General features: G+C 38.3%; 1 protein-coding gene across 1 annotated transcript; it reads right to left on the reverse strand.

Annotated features, from left to right (window-relative positions):
- Nucleotides 1–4,235: 4,235 nt before the first annotated feature.
- On the reverse strand, nt 4,236–23,801 carry SMARCE1 (SWI/SNF related BAF chromatin remodeling complex subunit E1). Its single transcript, XM_082605041.1, has 11 exons — nt 23,726–23,801; nt 21,643–21,694; nt 21,422–21,465; nt 18,383–18,487; nt 13,205–13,285; nt 11,445–11,576; nt 11,005–11,176; nt 8,177–8,349; nt 7,567–7,668; nt 6,699–6,909; nt 4,236–4,508 (listed from the first exon to the last, which is right to left on the reverse strand). Exons 2-11 carry the CDS (start codon nt 21,647–21,649, stop codon nt 4,300–4,302), a joined length of 1,236 nt encoding a protein of 411 aa, XP_082461167.1. The 5' UTR covers nt 21,650–21,694; nt 23,726–23,801; the 3' UTR covers nt 4,236–4,299.
- Between the last annotated feature and the right edge of the window lie 235 nt (nt 23,802–24,036).

A 24,036-nucleotide genomic window follows, 5' to 3' on the forward strand; every position in this document is an offset into this window, starting at 1 on the left:
CCTGAAACTAACATGATATTATAAATCAACTATACTTCAATAAAAAAATAATTTAAAAAAACAAAAAGGGAAATAAGAACCAAAAAAGAAATTAACCTATCAACATGAATAGATGCCTGAAAGTGTTATCACATGCATTCACTTCATTTTTTCTTTCTCTCTCTTTTTTTTTTTTGCAGATTTATTTTCTCTTTGCTTCAGATTATTCATTGAAACCAGTGCTACCTCTCAAACACAGTTGTCCACACAAGTGTTGCTAATCGTTTGAAAAGACTCAGGAAAAAAAATGTCATAAGTCATCTAGACTCAACTATCTTAAGAAATCCATAGGATCATATGCTTATTCAGTTATTTAGGGAGAAAAAAAAAAGAAATATTCAGAGGTCTTTCATTTGGAAGAGGATTATATTTATTCTATTTGACTTTAAGGTGTAGAAGCAGAACCAGGAGGGTGAGATCATGGAAAGACAGATTTTAGCTGAATGAGAGGAAATACTTTTCGTTAATTCTAGGAGTGAGCTGTCTTAAGAGAGGATGGGCTCCCCAAGACTAGAGGTGTTAATTTTAGGTGACAACCCTAGGGGACATGGGGAAGGAAATGCTCTTATCCAAGGGCTGATGGGGACATGAGGTGGCTGACCCAAGGTCCTTGCCACTTCTGAATGTCAAGGACTCTGAGGTGGCCTTTCCTGCCTTTCATACGGTCTCAGTTCTATGTAAAAAACAGTCAGGGCTTCCCTGGTGGCGCAGTGGTTGAGAGTCCGCCTGCCGTGCAGGGAACACGGGTTCGTGCCCCGGTACGGGAAGATCCCACATGCTGCTCAGCTGGGCTCGTGAGCCATGGCCACTGAGCCTGCGCGTCCGGAGCCTGTGCTCCACAACGGGAGAGGCCACAACAGTGAGAGGCCCGCGTACCACAAAAAAAAAACACAACAAAAACTTCACCCCCACCCCCCCATATAACACTCTTGAATACATGCAAAACAATTATACATTTTTGGTGCTAAATGGGAAAACATGTGAACATAAGCCAGCTATTTTAACTGTTTACTGGGATATATTTTAAAAATCAAGCTGTTAAATAATTGATAGTTTAGGATTTGCATGTTAATCAGGGTTTTGTTTAACAATAATCAGTAATTTTTAGAGAAGTGTATCGATCAATCTGGAAAGTCCAAAGTTCCATCATTTCACACTCAGAAAACTGCTATTAAGAGCTTATAACTTGGACTATAATAAAATGCAGAATTATTAGGTTGAACCAGGTGAAATTGTCATCTTGTAGATTACAAACTGACATAGGCAATTTCATATAGTTAACCTACTACTGTTTATAAACAGTTCTATGATCACTAAGACTTGTAGACATTTTCGACTAAACCTAGAATTTCCCCTACCATATTGATCAAAGAAACATTATCACCACAAGCCAGATGATAATCCAGTATGATACCTTCTAAAAAGGCTCCGCGTTCCTTTCAGCGCGATACTGCCCAGTGGATTTTTCATTTGTAAGGACGCTAAGCCCTCTAATGTGCAAATCATTAAGAAGGTAGTTGTTGCTCTTCCAGCAAGGTCTGCCTAGCATCGAAAACCAGCCAGATAAACTCCTGCCCTTGTTGGAACCAGGCGGGGAGCCCGTGTGTGGTAGTGCTTGGGGGTGGAGGGCAATGATTTCTGAAGTGAAGACTTAACGCAGTATAATCCCAGCTTCATTGCCTGTTCACGAGAAAACACAGCTTCAATTTAACGGCAGGCAACAGGAGTTTCACAGTCAGCACCAATTGCTTAAAACCCCAAACTAGTCTCTAAATGGGAAGCGTCAAAACTAAAAATGTGGAGGGATTTAAACTCCGGATTCTCTTTCAAATATAGTGAATCGAGTATTGTATCTTTTCCATAGGACGTTCATAGTCTCATGTTAAAATGAGCTTGCTCTTGGTGACTTTTCCTGAAAGCTCTGCTTTACAAATACAAAATTCTCATGTACTGTAGGAGAGCCACATAAAAGACATGCTTGTCGACAAATGGGGAAAGATATGACATTTGAAAATTCTGTAAGAAAACTGGGGGACTGTCGGGGATTCCCCTCTCTTCCATTTGTTGTTAAAAATTAATAAAAATGTAAGCCCTCAAACTTTACGCATTCATACTCAAAACAAATGCATTAAAAATCGTGGCTATGTGGAGAAGTAAGGGGACTGAAAGTAGTTCAATCTATTTTACGGTTGAAACAGGCTCAGAGAGTTTAAGTGACATGCCCAGTGCCTACAGGGATATGGAAAACAAAGACCTTGACTATATGCCACATTCTCAAAGAAACTAGGAAACAACTCGAACATTGGTGGTTTCTATGGTATCACTCTGACAAGAAGGTATTTTAATTCAATTTTCCCGCCCTGAGTTGAAAGCTGCCAAATCCCATCTTAAGTTTCGATCCGTTGCTGTAGCATTGTATGGGCAGGCTTGGTCTAGATATACTTGTTTTCCCTGTGCCATCTCCAGCTCAGCAAAAGAACCACTTCCATCCTCTTAAGAGACTTCAGTACCAGGGTAATAACGTGACATCTTGATCTGGTACTCTTTTCCACCCATATTAACAACTTCTCTACCCAGTTTTGACAATGTACTAAAAAGGATATCCAGTTTGTTGGGGATGAGATGGCTGAAGTTCTTAGCCCTATGACACCCTACACCCAGAACTGACAAATTAGTTTTTGATTCAGAAAGAAACATTCCATGTGTTTTTAAGGAAAACAGGTACCAAGGGGTGTTTCCGCCCAACTTTGTTTCCTTTCCTCCTCTCTCTCAGGAGGCTGAACAGTGGAGTCAGTCACTGCGTGCCGTGAGCTCAGTAGCAGTGAATTCACTGTAAATGAAGTTTTGTCCATATAGAGAAGTTATCTACATGTAAGCACAGGGCTTACCTTTATTCACTTGGCCATATTTTTTTTTCAATGTCAAAGTTTCTCATATGTGTACGTAGAAACTTATTACTTTTGGAGTCAAAGACCGTATATGACATGACTGTAATGTGAGGAAACTAATTTTCACAAGTGTCTTGTACACATGAACTTACTACTTACAGCAGTTTACATAGTTGGGTGAGACAGGGCCTTATCTGAAGAGGCAAATTCATAACAGCTGTGAGAGGCCACTCCCTACTGTCACTACATTATAATAACGAAGTTACAAGCTTGTGTTGCATAAAAATATTTAGTGCATTAAAAACACTGAGACTCTTTTTTCCATTTTTTTTTATTGCATTTGGACCTTTAAGAAACATATACCACCAGTTATACCACTATTCAGTAAAAATCTATTCTAGTTTTTGGAATGCATGTGTCACAAACTATCTTGCTTCTGGTCTCTAAGACTTTACTAAGAGTTTATCAAAAAGGTAGGCTCTGATCTATGGGATCCTGAGCCTTGAGGTTTTAAATGTTTTGATTATTGTAAAACAATTTCCAGTGGATGAACTTAATTCCCAGCTGTTTTTCTTCTAGAATGGGCTAATCATTTTGAAGTTACTTCCTCCATTGCAAGAATATTCAATTCCTTCAGCTTTGTGATCTATTCTGTCTTTGGAAAACTTGGTAAAAAAGTTATTTCCCCCTCCTGTACAATAGGGATGAATTCACCAGAACATATCCAATATTAATTATAACAAAAGGCAGTATAGATAAATGTATATGTGTCATGTTCACTTTAATGACTATTTCATAAGCCAGTAACTATGAAGACTATTTCTGGATCAATACAATCCAAGTGTGGCTGCAGGTACACTAAACACCTTAACACAACTCTTGGTATCTGACATTGATTCAAAATTAAAAAAGGGTAAGTGAACTCACACGACTATGTTTTCAAGAACCTACTCTCTGTGGAAGTAAACAGGAAAGGGGCCCTTCAGGAAGCTGTTGATGGGGACTGGGAAGGTTTAAAGCTATGGCTTTGGTAAGCACCCAAGTGAGCTGTAGGAAGGCATTTGTAAGAGTAGATTCTGCAGCATCAAAGGATAATTCTCTAAAAGAGGTGGGCATTTTCTCAATTAATTTAAATTCTGAGGCTTTCAACAGTTGAGGGCTAGAAACAAGATCCAAAGAAAAGAACCATCTTCTTCCCGCTTAAGAAAGGTGACTGTGCCATTCAGCTCATGATGCTAAATGGTCCAAAATCCTTTGGTGGTGTGATATGGACAAGAAAAAAATTAATACACAAACCACATAACACCATTAAAACTCAAAAAACATTTTTTCATTTAAAAAAGTATTTAGGACACATAAAACAAGGCAACATTTATTCTTTTTTCCCGTCTTCTGGTACCGGGTCTGTTGAAGCTTCCTCCACGGTTGCACTGTTGCTCTCTGAGCCAGTGTTACTATCACTGGTCCCTTCCTCTGCCAGACTGTCCACCCCCTCCTGCCCACTCTCCTTGTCCTCAGGAGTAGACGTGCCTTCTTCACCATTCTGTTGGCTTTCCGTCGTTTCTTCAAGGTGTGTCTCCTCTGTAATCACACATTTGTCACTGTTAGTTCCAATACAAAAATTCCCTCTTCTAATTATGCTGACAGTCCAGAGCTGCAGCATCCGATGATAAGGCAGCCACTCACCACATATGGCTACTAAGCACTTGATATGAGCACGTGTGACCGAGGAAAGAACTTTCAGCAGGTTTAAAACAATTTGGGATTTGGAAACAATCTACTTTTTAACTGTAAATTTTGAAATCTAAATACAGATCAAGTATTTCTGCTGAAAATTTAGCTTCCAAATTTTGATGTGCTCTAACTCTAAAAATACACACCGGATTTTGAAGACTTATTAAAATTAATTTCACTTAAAAGATTTCATTGGGCTTCCCTGGTGGTGCAGCGGTTGAGAGTCCGCCTGCTGATGCAGGGGACACGGGTTTGTGCCCCAGTCCGGGAAGATCCCACATGCCGTGGAGCGGCTAGGCCCGTGAGCCATGGCCGCTGAGCCTGCGCGTCCGGAGCCTGTGCTCCGAAATGGGAGAGGCCGCAACAGTGAGAGGCCCACGTACCGCAAAAAAAAAAAAAAAAAAAAAAAAAAGAAGATTTCATTTAAAAAATGTTAGTAGTAGAAAATTTATAATTACACAGTGACTTATATTTCATTTCTATTGGACAGTGCTGTTGTGAACTGCTTGGATTTAATGCGTGAGAAAGCAGGTATGGAAATGGTATAAGGCTGATATTTAAAGTACTTTGTTACAAGTCACGCTGGGCTGTTTTCTGTTATTGCTCTAATAGTCTTCAGAACAATTTTCTTCAGTTGTTTTCCTTCAGCTAGAAGGATGAAATCTGAGTAAAGACCTAGGCATGCTCATTCATAGATGACAAAACAGAGGCAAGGCTGAGTATTCTAGCTGCAAAATGAGCCAAAGAACCATGCTCTAATTCTCAAGCTCTTGTTTTAACCACAAAATGTGTTCACATTCCAAATCTGTTAAGATAAAAAACATGTTCACACAAAACAGAGAAAGGTTCAGATAATAAAACTTAAAATCTGACTATCTGAAATGTTAATCTGTTGAATCACATTCTGTAGAAATATCTGGTAAAGATACTATATTCTACTTAATGTTTTCCAGATGTCAAATCAGAAGTTGTCAGTTGAGCACCAAGTATGACTATGGTCCTTCTCACTTCTTGTAGTGATGGTCCAGGGAGACTTTGATTGTGTTTCCCATACTTTCAGCTCAGTTGTTTATTACACAGTGCACTGGGCAGGGTCAAAACAGTGCCAGAAAGTAGAGTGATCTCAAAATTTCAAGCAATAATCGATTTAATCAGTACTTCATGTAAGCTGTGTTACTGTTTTCCTTGAGGAATGCTTTTAATCAGGAAAATCAGTAGAAGTATGAATTGTTCCAGGATGGGGTTAACAAATGCTTTCTATAAAGGCTAGATAGTAAATATTTCAGGTTTTGTGGGCCAGGTAGTCTCAGTTGCAACTACTCAACTATACTGTTGTAGCCCCAAAGCAGCCACCGACAATACGTAAATAAACGGTTCCAACAAAACTTTATTTACAAAAGCAGGTGGCAGGCAGGATTTGGCCTGCAGGTTTTATTTGCCTAACCCCGTTCTAGGACACCAGAGACGACACTGATCTTAAGAGCAATGACCACATCTTGTTTAAACAATTTTAGCAATAAACGTTAAAATACTGAGTGCCAATATCATGTCAAGTGCAGTAATGATGATTTTATGTACATTTATCCTTGGGAACTCACTCTCAGAGGCAGGTGCTAGAATACGTGCAAATGAGGAAACTGAAATTAAATAACTTACCCAAAGTCACAGCGCTAGCAAATGGTGAAGCAGTATTAGACCCAGATCTGTCTGACTCCCGGGCCAGTATCCTTAACCATTAAACCATTATACTTTATATTCCCAGCAAAGGACATGACTCAATCTGGGCAAACAACCAAGACCTCACACAGCAAGACTAAAGACAACACACCACTGCTGTTTTGTACCAATACCAACATTTTCAGTGGACTCTCCTATAAGAGATTAAGGTTTTGAAAGAGATGGGTAGGTCATATGGAGAACAATTCAAGAGGCAAGATCAACAGAGTGACTTCTGAAAAGCACTGAGAAAGGAAAAGCAGAACTGAGGACAGCTGTAAAAGCCCTCGACATGTACTTCGATATCAACTGAACGGTTACCTGTCTCCATCGGAACACTCTCGTCCTCGTTCTTTCCTTCGGTCTTATTAGCTGCCGGCTCCTCCTCGGGAACAATGCTGCTCTGGCTGCGCTCAGCTTGCTCTGCCGCCTCTTTCTCCCTTTCCTCCTGCCTTTTGCGAGCCTGTTCCTCGGCCTGTGCAATTTCAGCTGCAATTTTTTCCATATCCACTTCTACTTTCAAACCACACAACTAGCAGTCAGAAAACAGAACCCAAAAAACTCTCTTAGTCACGTTCTTTTCTTACAATCTCTGAACCAGAGAAATTGTTTTAAAAGCGGGTTTTCTTGGCTAAGAACTATATACATTTATACGGCAGAAAAAAACATGGGTTCCATGTCCTCTCGGAAGCTCTTGTGTCTACAGGAAAGTTGCCCTCCCACGCCACATAACATCAAGTATTACAGAACAGCCGGTGAGACAATGCTGAAAGTTCTGGATGATACTCAAAACTTCCATTTTATATTTCAGGCGGCCAAACACTAGATTTACTTGTTTTCATACAAAGTGCAAACTGTGAACTACAGCTAATGGAGACGTTTGATGAATAAACTGCAATGAAATGAAAATACTTCACAACTGCAAGAGAGTTTAAATGAAACCCTCAGAGGGTCCTAGAGTCTAAGGCCTAGTACATATGTGTGTACTATATGATATTTCAAACCTATTGCAACTCTGCCAGAAAATGGAAATCATTTCATAAAGCAAAGACCTTGCCAGTTATAGCAAAGTTAACCCTGTTTCAAAGTGAACAACGTTCCATGAAAACACTATTTTGGAAAAAAGAAAGAGGGAAAAAAAAGTAACAGACACAGTGATAAAAGTATAGTTAACACATTAAATGTATACCCTTTTAAGTTCATTGTTAAATGAATCTGTGCTTTCCAGGAATTTCCTCTTCTTTTCTTGGTGTCGCTCCTCTATTTGAAGAAGTTCAGCTTCTAGTTTTCGCTGTAAAACATAAGATCAGGTTTTGTTACTACTGAACTATTTTCTCTAAAGCAAATTCAAACACAGAAAATGTCTCTTTTTTAACGGTCCACACATTCGCATAGTGTGATAAATGTTTTGAAGTTTTAATTTATTTATTACATAATGTATAGCTAAGATTTTAAAAATGTAAAATGCAGCATAGAGGGAATGACTGATTAATAAGTATATGTTGGAGATACTGTTTCAGGCCTCAGCAATTTTTTGGAAAAAAAATATTTAGTACATCAGTAAGAGCTGACAGGATGTCTCAAAATTCTTAACGGATACGCTTTCTGTCAAAAGGCTCTACGTTACAGTTTTAATGACAAACTTATTAAATCTCTGGGAAAGGTCTACTCCCTCCAGCCTCTTCCCTGAATCAGGAACAGGTCAGACTGAACATAAATATTTAACAGGCACACTGATGCATGGTATAGGATCAGGTCACCTGGCACCTGTGGCATAATAAAATGTTTTGTGACTCTACCTGATGAACCATTAAGGACTGGACCTGTCGTTTGAGGACCTGCATTCTAGCTGTTGTGACGACAGACCGAACGTCTGGCACCACACTCTCACTAAGGATTTCACTGATGAGGCGGTGGTTTCTCTGGAAACGGGCGGTAGCTGTATGCTTCATTGAAAAGCCATCATCATAATCTGGAATGAACAAAAGGACCTGGAAGTTAGGTCACCAACTACCATCATCAGGAGAGTGCAACGTTAACACTTAGTTACCAAGGAGTCATGGCCCTCACTGGTTTAACAAAATGTAAAATAAATCTTTAAGTTATGATGTGCATCTGGGAAGATTTGCCTGAAACACAAATGAAATACAACCATGTGTCTTTGGCCTGGAAATCAACATGAAGGCTGCACTGAGAGCAAAACAGATTTTGCCAAATGTCTCACTTTTGGGGTAGTAATTTAAGGCTTTTACAACTGATGATACATAGGAACTGGGTGGTGTCTTTGTCACTGTAGCACTTTGAAGTAAGGAAAATGCCCACTGCAGAGAAAACATTATCTCTAGCAATATTCAGTTTCCCAGATGGGCATATATATTTTATAAGATTAAAATACCACTAAAGCCTTAAAAACGTTTAATTCTAAATTTCACTTTTAATTTTTATCAATTTACACACATATACATTTGTTGTCAGTGTATGAAGGTATATTACATGCTGTTTTCTTCCACTCAAGTGCATATGCATATAGTATGGATCTGGTTTACAAGCTTATTCTTAATAGCTATTACCTTTGCTCTATCACTACCAGTTTTTGATGTATCTGCTAACAACCTGTGCCATTATTTACTTAATATTTTTATTTAAATCAACTTAAAAAAAAAAGCTTCCTCTTAAGCAATACACATTAAAACAAAAATTCCTCTCTGAACCAACTAACCATCTTAGTGTGCCGTCAGAGGTGGGGGACCACACTTTAGGAAACTGCTACAAAGGCTCAAATTGTTCTGCTATGTCAGTTTAGCACGTCCCTTAATTTTGGTGCTTAAGTAGTTCCTAAAACTCTTATTACCAGAAACACCACTGCTACGAACTGGACTGGTAGGGGAAATAAAGTCTTAAAAATCTGGGCCTTTCTTTGCACTTTAGTTGTCTGTTTTTTTTTTTTTGGGGGGGGGTAGGTTTATATTTTCTAATCACCAGGTATTTACTTTATTTCATGAATATTCTCTTTCTAAAATGTCAGTTAAAAAAGACTTCACTGTCTTGTGTGGATAACTACGTATGCTTTGTAGGCCTTCTAGGTCTTCTTTGTTAAAGTGAGCAGCTGTTGTACTCGTGGATGTGCTGCCTTTCTCTTGGTTTTATGTACATTTCCACCTCCCAAGTCTTCCTCTTTCTACTCAGTTCTGAGGGATAAGGTCCAAGGTCTAAAGTCATTCTTACCCTGGTATCTTAACTATTTCCATCCTTTCTTACTAGCAGCTCTAATATCCTATTTTAAACTTAAAAAACATAATGGGCAGAAGTCTGAGAAACAGAGAAAAGGACTCTCTTTGAAGACTGTTCCTAAGTGAAGCTCTTTCAGTCCTTCTCAGTGTTCCTGCTGTTACCTTTCACCTGTGAAAACTTCAACTGATTTCTACTTACGTCTTCTATGTTGCTAGCTTTTGTTTCCGATTATTACTGACCTCCATCCTTCCAATTATTTATAGACTGGATCTTCTATTTTTTTAGCTCTGTATATTTTCTTGCACTAATTATCCAATTTGAGCAACTAAAGTTTGCTTACACTACTGTGTCTTTAGCACTGATGATTCTGCTTAACATGCTATATTGTTTCTATTCCCTATTTTCCATATTATATTTTGTATTTATGAGAATATTTGTCAATACCCCAGTCCTTTCTTTTAAAAACTCATTTTTGTTTTTCTCTCCTTTTAAGTATACCAGTTTATTCATGTCTTTAGGTGGTATTACTGCTTCCTTTCTTAAAGGTCTCTTCTTTAAGGTCTTACAAGCTTTTTCTTTGTTACTACTACTTCTTTAAAATGGGATCTTAAATTATTTTCTAGATGTTTTTGTTGCTTGTAGCTAGAGCTTCCAACCTTTTCCACATCATGGCAGTACACGAAGAAAATATTATTTGTATAGCATGCTTGCTATGTGGATGAGTATACTCACAGCTGGAGGTGGCTAGCTCTGAAGCTCCTTGCAGCTTCAGACCCTGCATGGTTACAGAGAACCAACCAGAGGTACAAAAGCGTACCTGCAAACTCTTCACGGAATGCCAACTAGGAAGCTCTGCTCTGTGTGCGGGGTTGTGTGCGTGTATAAAGTTTGTAGGTGTGCACCCTCCTAAGTGTCATCATGAGTTGTATTTATAAATTCTAGCTGGATTTCTGAATTAACTAGAAAAGAAAGTTCATAATGCCTCTTCCCACTCATTAACTTTCTCCCTTAAGAGCCTTTAACTCAGCCAATTTAGGGAACCAATAAGAAAGTAGAATATAACTTGAAGGCATTCAACTTTTTAAAAGCAGTTGAGGTAAAATTCTGATTGTGACTAAAAAACCTTCCATGCATTCTGAGTACAAAGATTTTGATAAACGATAGGTAGTTTTTGCTATCTTCTACACTAAAAGGGGTGTTTCTTTATCTTTGGGAAGTTCACATACAAATATTAATCAAAATAATTATTCAAATTATTCAAAATATTGAAATGGCACTATACTATGCTTTGTTTCCACTTAGAATAGGAAATAAAACTTAAGAGATTTCTCATATTTTAATTCTCAGAGAAAGCATAAACAAAGCCCCGCTATTTTTTTTTTTTTTTTTTTTTTACCATCTGGATCTTCAGCAGGCTGAATGCTCATGTAAGGTTCTCCTTTCTCCATGCGAGACTGTCTCTGTCGACTTTCTTCCTCTAAAGCAGCTTCTGCACGACTTTTTGCATTTATGTAAGCAAGGTACGCGGGGGAATTATGATAGGCCTTCATAGATTCATTGTACTCTATCTGAAATTCAAATGTTTTGTTTTAGAATTGACATTTTGCAGGTTACAATGAATACTTATATTACCTCATTTGAATATCAAAAGACATGATAATGATCTCCTTTTTTTTTTTTTACAGACAAGGGATCTGAAGTCTTAGAGGAATTAAGTGACTTGACCCAGGCAGACAATGACTCAGCTGTCTGATTAGATCTTATGTTTCTTTTATAAATAATAAGGCAAGTGTTCATGAATTTTCTATCGTACCCATCTCTATAGTCCCATTCTACCTTTTCTGCTTCGTATTCGTTTAAATATTCTTGTTTTTCTTCATCAGTGAGATCTCGCCACATGCCACCAATAATCTTGCCAATCTCCCACAACTTTAGGTCAGGGTTGGAAGCCTTTACTTGGTCCCAGACCTTGAAAAGGACAAACAGTTGAGATTTCAGTACTGATGCCTAAAAATAAAGACCTTTAAAAATACTTTTTATTATAGAAACCTTCAATCATCAACAAAGGCAGAGGCAATAGTGTCAAATCCCCGTGTTCTCTTCAGCCTGCTGCAATAATTATCGGGTCCTCTGTCAGGTTACTTTAAGGCAGATCTCAGATATCTCCAATCACTGCAGACACTTATGATGAGCTAACGCAATAACATAGTCTTATGTCTTTCTAAAAATTCACGAGAGTTTAGGAGGAATGTGGTTACTCTGCATAATACAATACACCATATTGTCAAATACATGTATAATAATTCTGACCAAAAATTTTAAAATTTCTAAATAGTGGTGAAAATCAATAAATGCTCTTGTCTTTAATAAAGATAACAGTTATACTTGTTATTTTAAGAGTAATGGAGGTTCATACCATATGACCCAGCAATCCCTCTACTGGACATATACCCTGAAAAAACCATAATTCAAAGAGTCATGTACCCCAATGTTCATTCCAGCACTATTTACAACAGCCAGGACACGGAAGCAACTTAAGTGCCCATTGACAGATGAATGGATAAAGAAGCTGTGGCACATATATACAATGGAATATTACTCAGCCATAAAAAGAAACGAAACTGAGTTATTTGTAGTGAGGTGGATGGACCTAGAGTCTGTCATACAGAGTGAAGTAAGTCAGAAAAAGTAAAACAAATACCGTATGCTAACACATATATATGGAATCTTAAAAAAAAAGGTTCTCATGAACCTAGGGGCAGGACAGGAATAAAGACGCACACATAGAGAATGGACCTGAGGAACGGGGAAGGGTAAAGGTAAGCTGGGACGAAGTGAGAGAGTAGTACTGACATATATACACTACCAGATGGAAAACAGATAGCTAGTGGGAAGCAGCCGCATAGCACAGGGGGATCAGCTCGGTGCTCTGTGACCACCTAGAGGGGTGGGATAGGGAGGGTGGGAGGGAGACGCAAGAGGGAGGGGATATGGGGATATATGTATACGTATAGCTGATTCACTTTGTTATACAGCAGAAACTAACACAACAATGTAAAGCAATTATACTCCAATAAAGATGTTAAAAAAAACCAAAAAACAAAAAACAAAAAAAGAGTAATGGAGGTTCATCACCAAAAAAAAAAAGAGGAAAAATTCAAGGAAGTATGAAGAAAATAAAAATTACCATACGCTTATTGTTTAGAGATAACCATTGTCTTCTAGGCTTTTTTAAAATTCAAAGTAACATGTATTTGCTATTATTTTTATAAAAATAAGATACTAGTACATGTAGTCTTGCATTCCTTTTTTCACTAAACGTGTTTCTTATGTCATTAAATATTCTCCAAAAGACTACATAAGTAACATTGGCTATGTAACTCTGCTTTAAGTATTTTAACTGTTTATTTAATCATGTTCTTGTTGGATTTTAGTTCTGGAATTCGGAAATCAGAACTAATTTCTTTAAAAACTGCAATTCTGTATCTTTTCCTCTGACTCTGCACAAAAAAGCTGGCTAAGCCAATCTGAAACCTGACATAAAGCCAAGAGCAAAGACGGCAGTCCTCACTCCTTTCTGGCTCCTGAGCACCTACCTTTCTGCTGTACCGCATGTAGGGCATCAGCGGCTTATCTGGTGGCTTTGGGGGTTTTGGAATCGTAATACCAGAGGACGCCTAGGAAAGAGTTAAATACATTCATTACTCAATTGCAAGAAGTTCACCAGCAAACTGAAAAGAGAGTCCCTTAAAAAATGCTAATGCGCCTTTCTTCTACTCGTCCATGGATACAAGATTCTTATATTTTCTCCACTGAAAATACCTATCACTGCAAATTCAGAAATGTTCACATCAGAAGAAAATAAAGAAAATGACTTTAGGCACATAATTTTTTAATACATTACTTAGCAGTTTATTGCCACTGCTTTGACAACCTGGCTGTAAGAATAAAATATTACACAATAATTCATTACATCGAAAATATATGGTTATATATCAGATGTCCCACGTTTAGGACATTACCTGGCACCCTTTTATTTTACTTAATTTACCATTACACATACAGTCAACACTTGATTACCTCACCAGAAGCTGAACTCGTTCAGCACTTACCACACCTCATACTGCCTACAGGGGACTATTTACTATTTGCACCATATCAGGAACGCACCTCCACACGAACAACCGCCACCACCGCAAACCCTACTTCCTAGGTTCAAAAATGGAAAACGAAAAAACCCTTCGTAGCTCCTTTATTATGACTAGAGATTTTAATGTTCTGAAGGTTCTACGCCCATATCTAGTGTTTTTTTTTAATAAAGGAGATCAGGAAGTGTGAACTGAAGTCATTCCTTTTTTTATTCCTAATCAAAGTGGAGGAGTGAACAAGTTTACCAGGAACAGAGAAATGGCAGAAACAGGGCCTGATTAAGTTACTTTTGAGACCTTATATCAAGAAACTCCATTTAATTTTTAAAAAATGCTGGTTTTGTGAGGAAGACACAGAAAGAAAGGGGAAGGAAAACAGAAGAACAGGAGGCGAGGAGACTGAAAAATAGTTTTTAAAAAGGTAAAGAAGAAAGTGGGTGAGGGAAGGAAAAAAGGGAAAGAAAGAGGAGAGATCAGCTCTTTCTAAAAGCTAAATCTAGGCAAGATACCAGATAGCTCCCAGTGGGCACCCCCACACCTCCAACGAGGGAGCGCTGGGGCTGAACCTACCCTCAGCTCTACACGCACGGCTGCATTTGATCAAGGACCCAGAATCAATGATGGCTGAATCACATTTGTTTCTCCCAAATTTCTGGGAGACTCCTGATACTGAACCTCCTTTCCAGGCTGGGGGGAAGAAGAGCTGGCTTCACTCTAATGACCAAGAGACAGGAATCAGCAAATTCTTGCAAGAAAACTAAGGTGCCATTTTGTTCCCTTGCCCTGATGTTGCTGTTGTGGTAAAACCGGAGGGAAACCCCTCCATTCTGGGCTGAGACCCCCAATCAACCTTATTTTTCATGCAAGGGCTCCGGGAATAGTGTGTTGGTACCTGCTTCCACCACTTTCCAACAGTGCTCCTTCTTCCTGTGAGGAGCGTCTCCCTCCCTCCCTCCATACTTGTCAGTTAACTCTGCTTCCTCTCTGCTTCTCCACACGTGAACTTATCAGAACGTATTTCTCCTCTGAAGCAGTATTCCCCTCTTTCCACTCCTCCCACGTATTCTTAGCACACCTCATGCTGATGCTCATGTAGATAGACTCTGTTTTTAGCTAGCAGTGGGCAACGGGGTGAAGTGAGCCATGGGGGATGGAAACTGTCAACAGTGGTGGTATGAACAGCCTCTAGATCTGTCTCAGGGCTGTAGGAGTTCTCTGGGGTTGGGGGGGGATTTCTACAAAGCTAACCTTATGTCATGAGTTCAGAGCAAGAAACACATAAAAGTCTGATTCTTCATAAAGTTATTAGAGAGCACTTCCAACTTATATCCAACACAAACCTTCAGAATTGCATGAAGTGGGTTACAAATAAAGTTGGAATTGTGCCAATAATTGAAGTTGGTAGACCACTGTTAACAATTTTTTAAAAAAGAGGTAAAGAATTCTAAAAGGTCTATGCTTTAATATGTGAAATTAAAACTTGAAAAACAAATTACAGTAATATTTGCTCTTTGATATTTTTCAAAGAACTGTATTTTATAACAATGAATTTGCTTATTTCTCTTCTTTTCTCCCAAAGGAACATGTTGAGGTCGTATTTTCATTACACTGACCAATTTACAAATACAAGGAAAACAAAACCAAACCCAAAACAATAACAACATAGTTAAATTCTAGCTGGTTTTCAAGATATTAAAGGTTTATATCACTAAACACTCCTAATTTATTAACCATCTCAAACAGATATCTTTCTACAATTTCTCAAACATTATTCTTTAAAAAAGAAAAAAGAAGCAGTCTGCACTGAACACAATTATAACCACTGCTTTGCTATGATCCTCTAGTTTGAGGTATGAAACCTGCTGGCCCCTTTATTAAATGGCCTGGTGGTTATGCTTTTGGAGGGCATGTCTCCTTTTTTAGTGGTTCCTTTCCTTGCTGCTATCAGGAAACCTACCTCTAGCAGCAACTGTCCCTCTTTCCAACTGGCAATGAGTTGAGGGAAAACAACTAACTATGCTTGTTAAAACTGTGCTTACAATAGAGTAAGGTCCTGGGAATCTCCTATGAATAAAGCCCATGATTTTGTGAAATTGTGGCTACTCAGAGATTTTTGTTGTTTATTCCCATTTTTCAGCTGTTTCTCTGGTAGGATCTTATCTAAGGTTTTCTTCGGGGATGGAATTTCCATTAAAGCAGAGAAATGAGCTACTTTCAACATTTTGTCTTAATCTGTCTTCACACCTGTACTTGAGAATGTTAATCATCATCTGATGAAGAACTCACCAGAAGTGAATTCCGTATCATAGCTACCATAAGCACTCCAAAAGGTTTCAACATGCTATATATAAAATGTTTATTGTCTGAAAACCATTCGAGTGTATTGGAGTCATCGGGAAAACCAGATGTTCTGTGGACTCTACAAGAAGCTATTCATAGGGTGTCACCGAATCATTCCTTCAAATCAATGACTTAAGGCGATTTGCAGACAGTAATGCCAAAGAGGAGCCCCCCCCCCAAAAAAAACACACAGGTGAGTAACACTTTTATAAAGGTCAAAATCAGATCTACTGAGTCCTAACAGAGTTTAAGTTATACATATATAGTAGTATAAAACTTTAGGCATAACTAATTTTCATAGAGAATGATTCAATGACCTGAGAGGTCACTAGAAGTTGAAGGGGCTAGGATTAACACAGGCTAAAAGCCTCCACATTTTCTAGGCTCTTCAAGTTAAGTCTAGAGAGCACTTTGATTACACTTCATTCTGGTGTTGAGAGAACAATAATACAAAGAAAACAACCATAAAGAACCAGAAGATCAATGTTTCCATGCTCAACAGCCCTCCTATACTAATCTAGCCTAAAGCTAGTGCCTAGCCCCAAATACTGGGTTCTAACACCTGAAAGAAAGAATGGGGAGAAACAGACAACTTGCCGAGGCCTCAGGACAGGAACTGCACTTTCCTACTCCTAGTAAGTCTCCACTGAATGATCTCACTTTGTTAACAAAGAATCCCACAGATACATCCAAGTTAAGAACAAAATGCTTACAGAAACTGAAATACAAATGATTCTAATATTACAGTTACCACCATTTCTTTTCCATTAACACAGATAATCAAGAGCTGACTGTATAGAGCTATTGAAATGTAATCATTCTTTTGTTTACTGCCCATGAATAATTTTCTGTATTAACATGAATGGTCCAAAATCGATTCTACTCCTTGTTTAAATTAAAATGTTCTTTACCGTTTGATAACTTTGTGACCCGTTACACTTGTGAAACACATTCAGGCCAGGGAAAAACAAGTACCGATGCACATAAAAATTGTATGCATTGTGAAATGCATACATTCACACACTTTGTCAGAATTCTTTTCAGATACCATGAAATATGCATGGCACATAAAACTTGATATGCTTATGAGGTACAAATTATGCAGAAACAATGAAAATTTAGACAAACAAAACCTATCAAGCTAAGCAATATGCTTACCAAGATAGACATATAGTTTGATAGGTACAAGCTTTCTGCTCTAGCTTGACTACAGGGTGAGAGGGCTTTTTTGAAGTCACACTAATTGAACTACTTATGAATACAGCAAACAAAAACCAGGTATTAAAAAGTTTACAGCCATTCTGGGTTGTATAAATTCTCACCAATACCACATTCCAATGTATGTAGGTATTTGGCTTTTGGATTTATTATTTATTTTTGGTAAATCATTTTGACAGTTATTTGTTTCTTTGGTACCTAAACTTCCTTAAATGGACTTTAAGATGACTGTAAAATAAAAAGTCTTCTAACGGGAGGAACAATTCTCAGAGCTTTCTGAGATGTTCTTCCCAGGTTATAATCCTCAAATTTGGCTTCAATAGAATTCTCCAATTCTTTCTTTAAAAAAATAAATAAATACAAATAAATAAATAAAATAAAATAGAAAGTCTGAGTTACATCATCCAATTTTGGTATCTTAGGCTGATCACTTAAGTGAAACATCCTAAGTTTCAGAAATTATATCCTTTTTCCTATGGATTATAAACACACTTCTAGCTGTAGATATCTACAGTCCGATCATTCAAATTAATTTCATTCAACTTTTGTTCTGCAATTCGTTGAAGTGACATTAAAATCTTTTTAATTAGAGAGAAATGAATCTCAGTTAGGTCAACTGTTAAATCCAAAAGACAAATAATTATGTGCAGCAGTTCAAACTGGTAGGGCAGCTAGGCCTGTAAGCCCAGCCTTTATTAAGAAACTAAGGTCTTGAGCCTAATGCCAATTATCTTAAATGAAAGATACTCTTCATCTCAAAAAGGGCATCTTAACCATAGGAAATTCTAGGTTTGTCTACATATAGTATTAGCATTAAGTGCCCAAGGCTTTATCGCTACCAACCACCAAACAGAATAAATTATTTTCTTCTATATACATATCCAGATCTCACTATTTTTTCATTTTTCAGTGTAAGATTGTACAATGAATATTTAAAATAGTCTAAAAGCCAGGTTAAATTTTTTTTTTTTTAAATGGCTGTCCTGATGATTCAAAGGACCTAACTCTGAAGGCATTTCTGGTCAATTCCAGTTGTTTGCTGGATGCTGTAATAGTTGATTCTCCTACCGTGACCCGGCTGTTGGTGCCCGGGTTCCCTCCCAGCCTGTAGTTGTTGTAGGCGAGATGACTGTATGGATTGTATCCCACAAACCCTGGTGTGCTGGGCATTTGCTGATGGAAACAAATGAGACAAAAACACGAATGAGAAATGAGCTCAAACGAGGAAAACACAGAAATGAAAAATGATCTGCATATGGCATGCAAAAGCAACCTGATTTTAAACAAGCAATGATGTGTTCTAACTGTTCTTTTTCTTTCAGTGAAAACCAGTCTGTGTGTGTTTTTTTTTTTTTTCCCTCTCTTTCTGTCTCTTTGCAGGGGCCAGTGGTGTTCGTGTGATTGTGAATACGTGTGCTTGCTTTTTGGGATAAGCAATACACTGAGGTGTCTCAAACATTCAGGGTTACTTTATGGTCAACAGTATGAAATAACAACTTAGCGATATATGTCTGAGATAGGAAAGCTTGAAATGTGATAAGCTAGGAGTCTGAGAACACTTTACATGCAAAACAAAACATGATTTATTTGACAGTTATGTGAATGCCGCCAATGTATTATCTACCAAAAACAAAAACAAGAAATGAATCACTTTCAAAGACAGCTTTAAATCATTTTATACAGTGTGAGAAATGAGAAGAGATTCAAATCAGGAAGTCAGAAGTTGTCAATAGAAAAGAACATATGTGGGATTCAATGGATGTCACATACATGATTTCAAAACAAAGACTTGTAAGAAATGCATGGATTTCATTCTGGGGGTACTGTCTGATCTTTTTAATCCATTCTTTCATAGGCTTTCTCTTCCATCTCTTCTTTGATCCATCTTCCACAGGTCAATCATGAACAATTTCTGCATTTAGTTTTAACGTGAACTACTTTTCTAGTAGACAGACTTGAACATTCTTTTCTCATCTAGTTTCCTGACAGCCCTAGCTCTTTCAAACCACAACTGCTCGTTGGAGCAACAGAATTCTTGGCTTTTGTAAATTATGTGTTGATGTGATCACAAATGGGCTCTTATATAGCAGTGCCCTTCGTGATTAATAAAATGACATCCAATGCTCATGAGAATCAAGGTATGATGCATAAAAAGGATGTAGCAAAGAGAGACCGAAAGTAAGGTATTTTATCTAATGAACCTCAATCAAAACAAGTGACAGTAATTTCATTTTAACATGCAATTGACAATACCAATGCTGAATTATATAATAAACTTAACACATCCCAACTAAACTGTAGCTATTATAAACACAATTTTCTAAAACATGCCACTGCACATAGGCTTAGTGTCCAAAAGAAAGACAGTCAAGCAGATAATACATTTGATATTCTTTAGAAGAAAACTACTGATCAATTTCTAGTCTATGTAGTTATAGAAGACGCAAATCAAGCATACATAAGTAGGCAAAACACAGATGAAGTATCAAAGGCACAAAAGAAGTTTATATTACTTGGAGTGGTACATTTGGGTGGTAGTGGTGGGTGGAGGTGGTGATGGTGGTGGCAGAAGAAATGGAAAAAAAAGAAAGGAGGATAACTCATTTAATATCCATTCTGTTGGATGTCCTAACCCCTAGTCTTCTGTAGTTTATGTGTAAATGTGAGATTATAATGGTACAGAAGTATGACTCAAGAAAGGTAAAAATATCCCTTTCTACATTTAAGAAGTCATAGGGTTAATTTCTGAGCTATTTTTATTATCTCAAAAAATCAAGTCTGTTTTCAAGATATTATATGCTGTCAGAGGCAGTATTTGCGTCAAAACGACACCTTCAAAGTTGCATAAGCAATGATAATCACTATTCAACATTATGAGGCGGTAATGTAAGAAAATAAGGGAACTAAAAAAAAATCGAAACTAAAATATTACAATTATACCATTTCCAAAAATGAAGTACATGGTTAGCTCTTTGAGGTCAGGAATCTCAATTGTTCAACTCCACCTGTATAGCCATTAGCAGAGTGCCAAGGAGATGGTCATAAGAAATGTTCTTTGATTTAAGAAAGGAAACAAACCAAACACAGGACTTTAAGATCTACCAGAAGTAACTTTAGAAACTGTATGTTATATAAATTGAGCTGAGAAGATGTGATACAGTATCTCTTTTTAAAAGCATCTTACTATGGAAAAATAAATTGTTGATAAACATAACTAAAACATACATCTGAGGGTAAGTAAAACTAGTTTATCTAGTGGAGAAAACAAAATTACACAAGGACCTAATTAGTAAACTAGCCAGAAATCTAGGGGTAGGGACTATGGAAGGAGGGCTAACAGCTTTAAAGAACTTCTTTTGTAGGATATGGTCAATGTTAACAGTGTTTTGTTTTTGTTTTTAAATAAAAAAACAACAAGAAATCCATTTCAGCAAGGCCTGAATGGTTACTGTTAAAACTGTTCTGTGGATTGGACAATTATTTTACATGCTGACCAAGCTGGGCCAGAGCTTGCTGGGTGAAAAAAACTAGTTCACTACTATCATTTAGGCACTTTGAAACATATCAATTCTCAATCCAATAAAACATTACTTATGGAGTAAAGTGAAATGGCAGGATCTGACCCACAGATAATGAAATCCTTACTTGAACAGCTTGAAAATAAAGATTTACAATAAGTTATTACAGAACTGGAAGCTTTATTGTTTGATTTAACATGAAAATTATATACAAACAAGGAGAGAAAAACGTAACCAGTTGAAGGTTAGGCTTAAAAATAATAAATGCCAGAACGAGCATTCATTTCATATTAACTTTCAAGACTCTTAATAGAGATTAACAAGAAAGAAGTGTTAAACCTGTCACTTATTCCCAATTAAAAAAAGAACTGAGCATAGGAGGTTGGCATTTCAGTAGTATGTTTCTTTAAATGTTGGGGTTGGTTCAAGGCAAGATGCAGAGTTATTTTATTTAGTAGGAAGTGCTGTTTTTTAGCTGAATTTTTCATCCTGTTGCTGTGATGACTGAGTGACTGTCACTGGAAGACATCTGGGTTTTTGTATCAAGGCCAGACTTGGCTATTACATTAACAAGAAAATTAAAACTTACTGTTGCAGGAGCTGGGGTGGGAGGTGGGGCATAAGATGGTCTTTCTGTTTGAAAGAAAATAAATAACTTCTTGTAAACAACTGAGATATAATACTATGCAACAAAACTACCAATGGTCCTGTTTTGAAGAAAAAAAAAATGAGAGTATTTTGGAATTCCCATTTGCTAGGGCATTAGTCTCTTATTAATATAGATTGATAAATATAAAAAATGAAACTTACTTGACATTTTGGAAGATTAAGTTCTCAGTTCCTTAAGAATGAATCTGAGACACTAAAATAAAAAAAAGAAAAATAAAGAAAAATAATCAAAACTCAGCAAGCATAAGAGAATGTTTTCCTAAAGAATAGGGTAGTTTAATTGGTATTTCTTAGTAAAAGTACATTGTCGTCTAGTAATCCAGCCTTTTTAATATTTTACTAGTTCTCTAGATCATTTGGTTGATCTGAATTAAATGACTAAAATTACTGGGGATATTAAAAAGTAAAATTAGACATGTACTTGCAAGTTTTTTCGTTTTTTTTTTTTTTTTGATACTGAGCCACCCCTTGTATGGAAAACGTTTTGCTGATGCCATGTAAACATTTAATCAGACTGATAAAAATACAGTGACAGTAGAATGTGATGTACTGTCAGGGTCCACCTCAACAAGGCCTACCAGATACTGACAGCTCCCTGATCAGCCGCAGCTCTGCCTTCCTTTTAGGATAACAACTTCTACTAAAATGGAGCAGCATTTTATTCCTGGAGGCAGTGCAAAAGGTAATTGGTGTGACAGTGAACTTTACATTCTCTTATAGAGGTAATCAGCTTTATAACTGCTGGGAATAAATTTTGAGAGTCTACCTGAAAAACTCTTATTACCCTTCTCGGCCCATTTCAAAATATATCTCCTCAACGGATACATTTCAAAATATACTTTGACAAATTACCTGTGCGGAATTAATTCCTTCCTCATCTGTACTCCTAACCAATTTACACAGATCTATGCTATCGTATTATACCTGTTAATGTGGGTATACTGTGTGCTGCTTAGAAACAGGGACCATTTAATTTATTATTGTAGTCCCTGTACCTAGCTCAAGTCTTCTTTTTTTCTAGCTCAATTCTTACTTTTGTCCTAGTATTACTAGCTCACCACATGACCATACACAGGTGAGCTTGTTCCTCACCTCAATATACATCACACACTGTGTGTACAAAGAGACAAACATTCATTTTTAGAAATAAGGCAAATAACTTTTATGACTACTGGAGTACTTTCATCCAACATTATGTGAAACAAGCATGATTTTTTTGCTTCTGTTTTGCATTTTAAGGGAATTCCTGGAGCATTATGAATAAGAGGCCTGGCGCAGGACGAAATCGTTTATTTTCTCAATGGCCCAACCTGGGTCTCTCCCTCTCTCCTTAAGGAACAGGCAAGAAACCAGAGTCTGGTGCAGATTTCCTTCCTGCTCAAGTTCAGGTAGGCTGTCAACACCCACTAGGCCTTGCTGGGGGGAGCCCTGACAATAACTGCCACAAGCTCCCTGATATGTCACACTTTGTTGCTAATACTTTAAAATTACTGATCTCCTCTGCGATACTATAAACTCCAAGAGCGACCTTGTACATTTGTCCACCACCGGATGCATGCCCGGTGCCCGGCATAAAATCCTAAAGTATCTGTTGACTACCTTATACGGGACAGGCTTACTACTTACACCATCTGGTTTAACAGTCACAACTACCAACGAGATGTGTACTGCTATTCCCATTTTACAGAGAAAAAAGGGAGTCTCGGCGAGTATAAGTAACTTGTCTAAAGACACATAGCCAGGGAAGTGCCAGAGTTGGGTTTCAAACCCAGGTCAAACTGTTTCCGAGCTTTCGCTCTTCACTCTAAGCCACACCACGAGTCCTCAGGTCGCTGCCTGAACCGAGGGGAAACCACCTTCCCGGGGGTGAGGACCACGGGCTTGGCTTGCCACAAGGGCTTCCTCTGAGGTCGTTTCCTTTAGGTTTGTGTGAAGGATGCACTTTCCCAGCGACTCTACTAAAGAGGAGTATGCAGAGGTGCTCTGACCAATTCCGCGGGCTTAGTGGAAGGGGCACATCTGGCCGCCCAGGAGGAGCCTCAGATGGCACTCCCTCCCCACCCTCGCTCCGCTAGGCCTCAGAGAGGCCGCAACTGGCCCCCGGCTCTGGCGCCGCGGCCAAGCCTGAACCCCAGCAACCCCCGGGGACTCGGGGTCGGGCCAAGCCGGGACCCCACGCCTCACCACCCTCCCGACCCAGTCGAGCCCAGTCGGAAACACTCACCCGCGGGCAGTAAAAACGCCCGCAGCTCCGGCCTCGCTTCCCTTTGTCCCGCGCACGCCCCGCCCCTCGCGTCCGGAGCTTCGGCGCTCGCACTTTCAACACTCTTCTTAATTCCTTTCAAGGCCCCAACCGACTCTCTTAAGAAAAATAAGTCTTCTAGTGGGGACGCGGTGGTGCTTAGTACAATCAAGGATTTTTTCAGGCCCCATACGTTTCTCAAAACTCCCCGAATTTGGGTAATTTGCCAGCCGGGCGCCGATTCGTCACGGCGGAGAGGGCGGAGGTGGCCCGACCGCTGGGTAGGCCGAAAC

The sequence above is a fragment of the Mesoplodon mirus genome (assembly GCF_964341445.2).
Source record: "Mesoplodon mirus genome assembly, chromosome: 18".
In the NCBI taxonomy this organism is placed as follows: Eukaryota; Metazoa; Chordata; class Mammalia; order Artiodactyla; family Ziphiidae; genus Mesoplodon; species Mesoplodon mirus.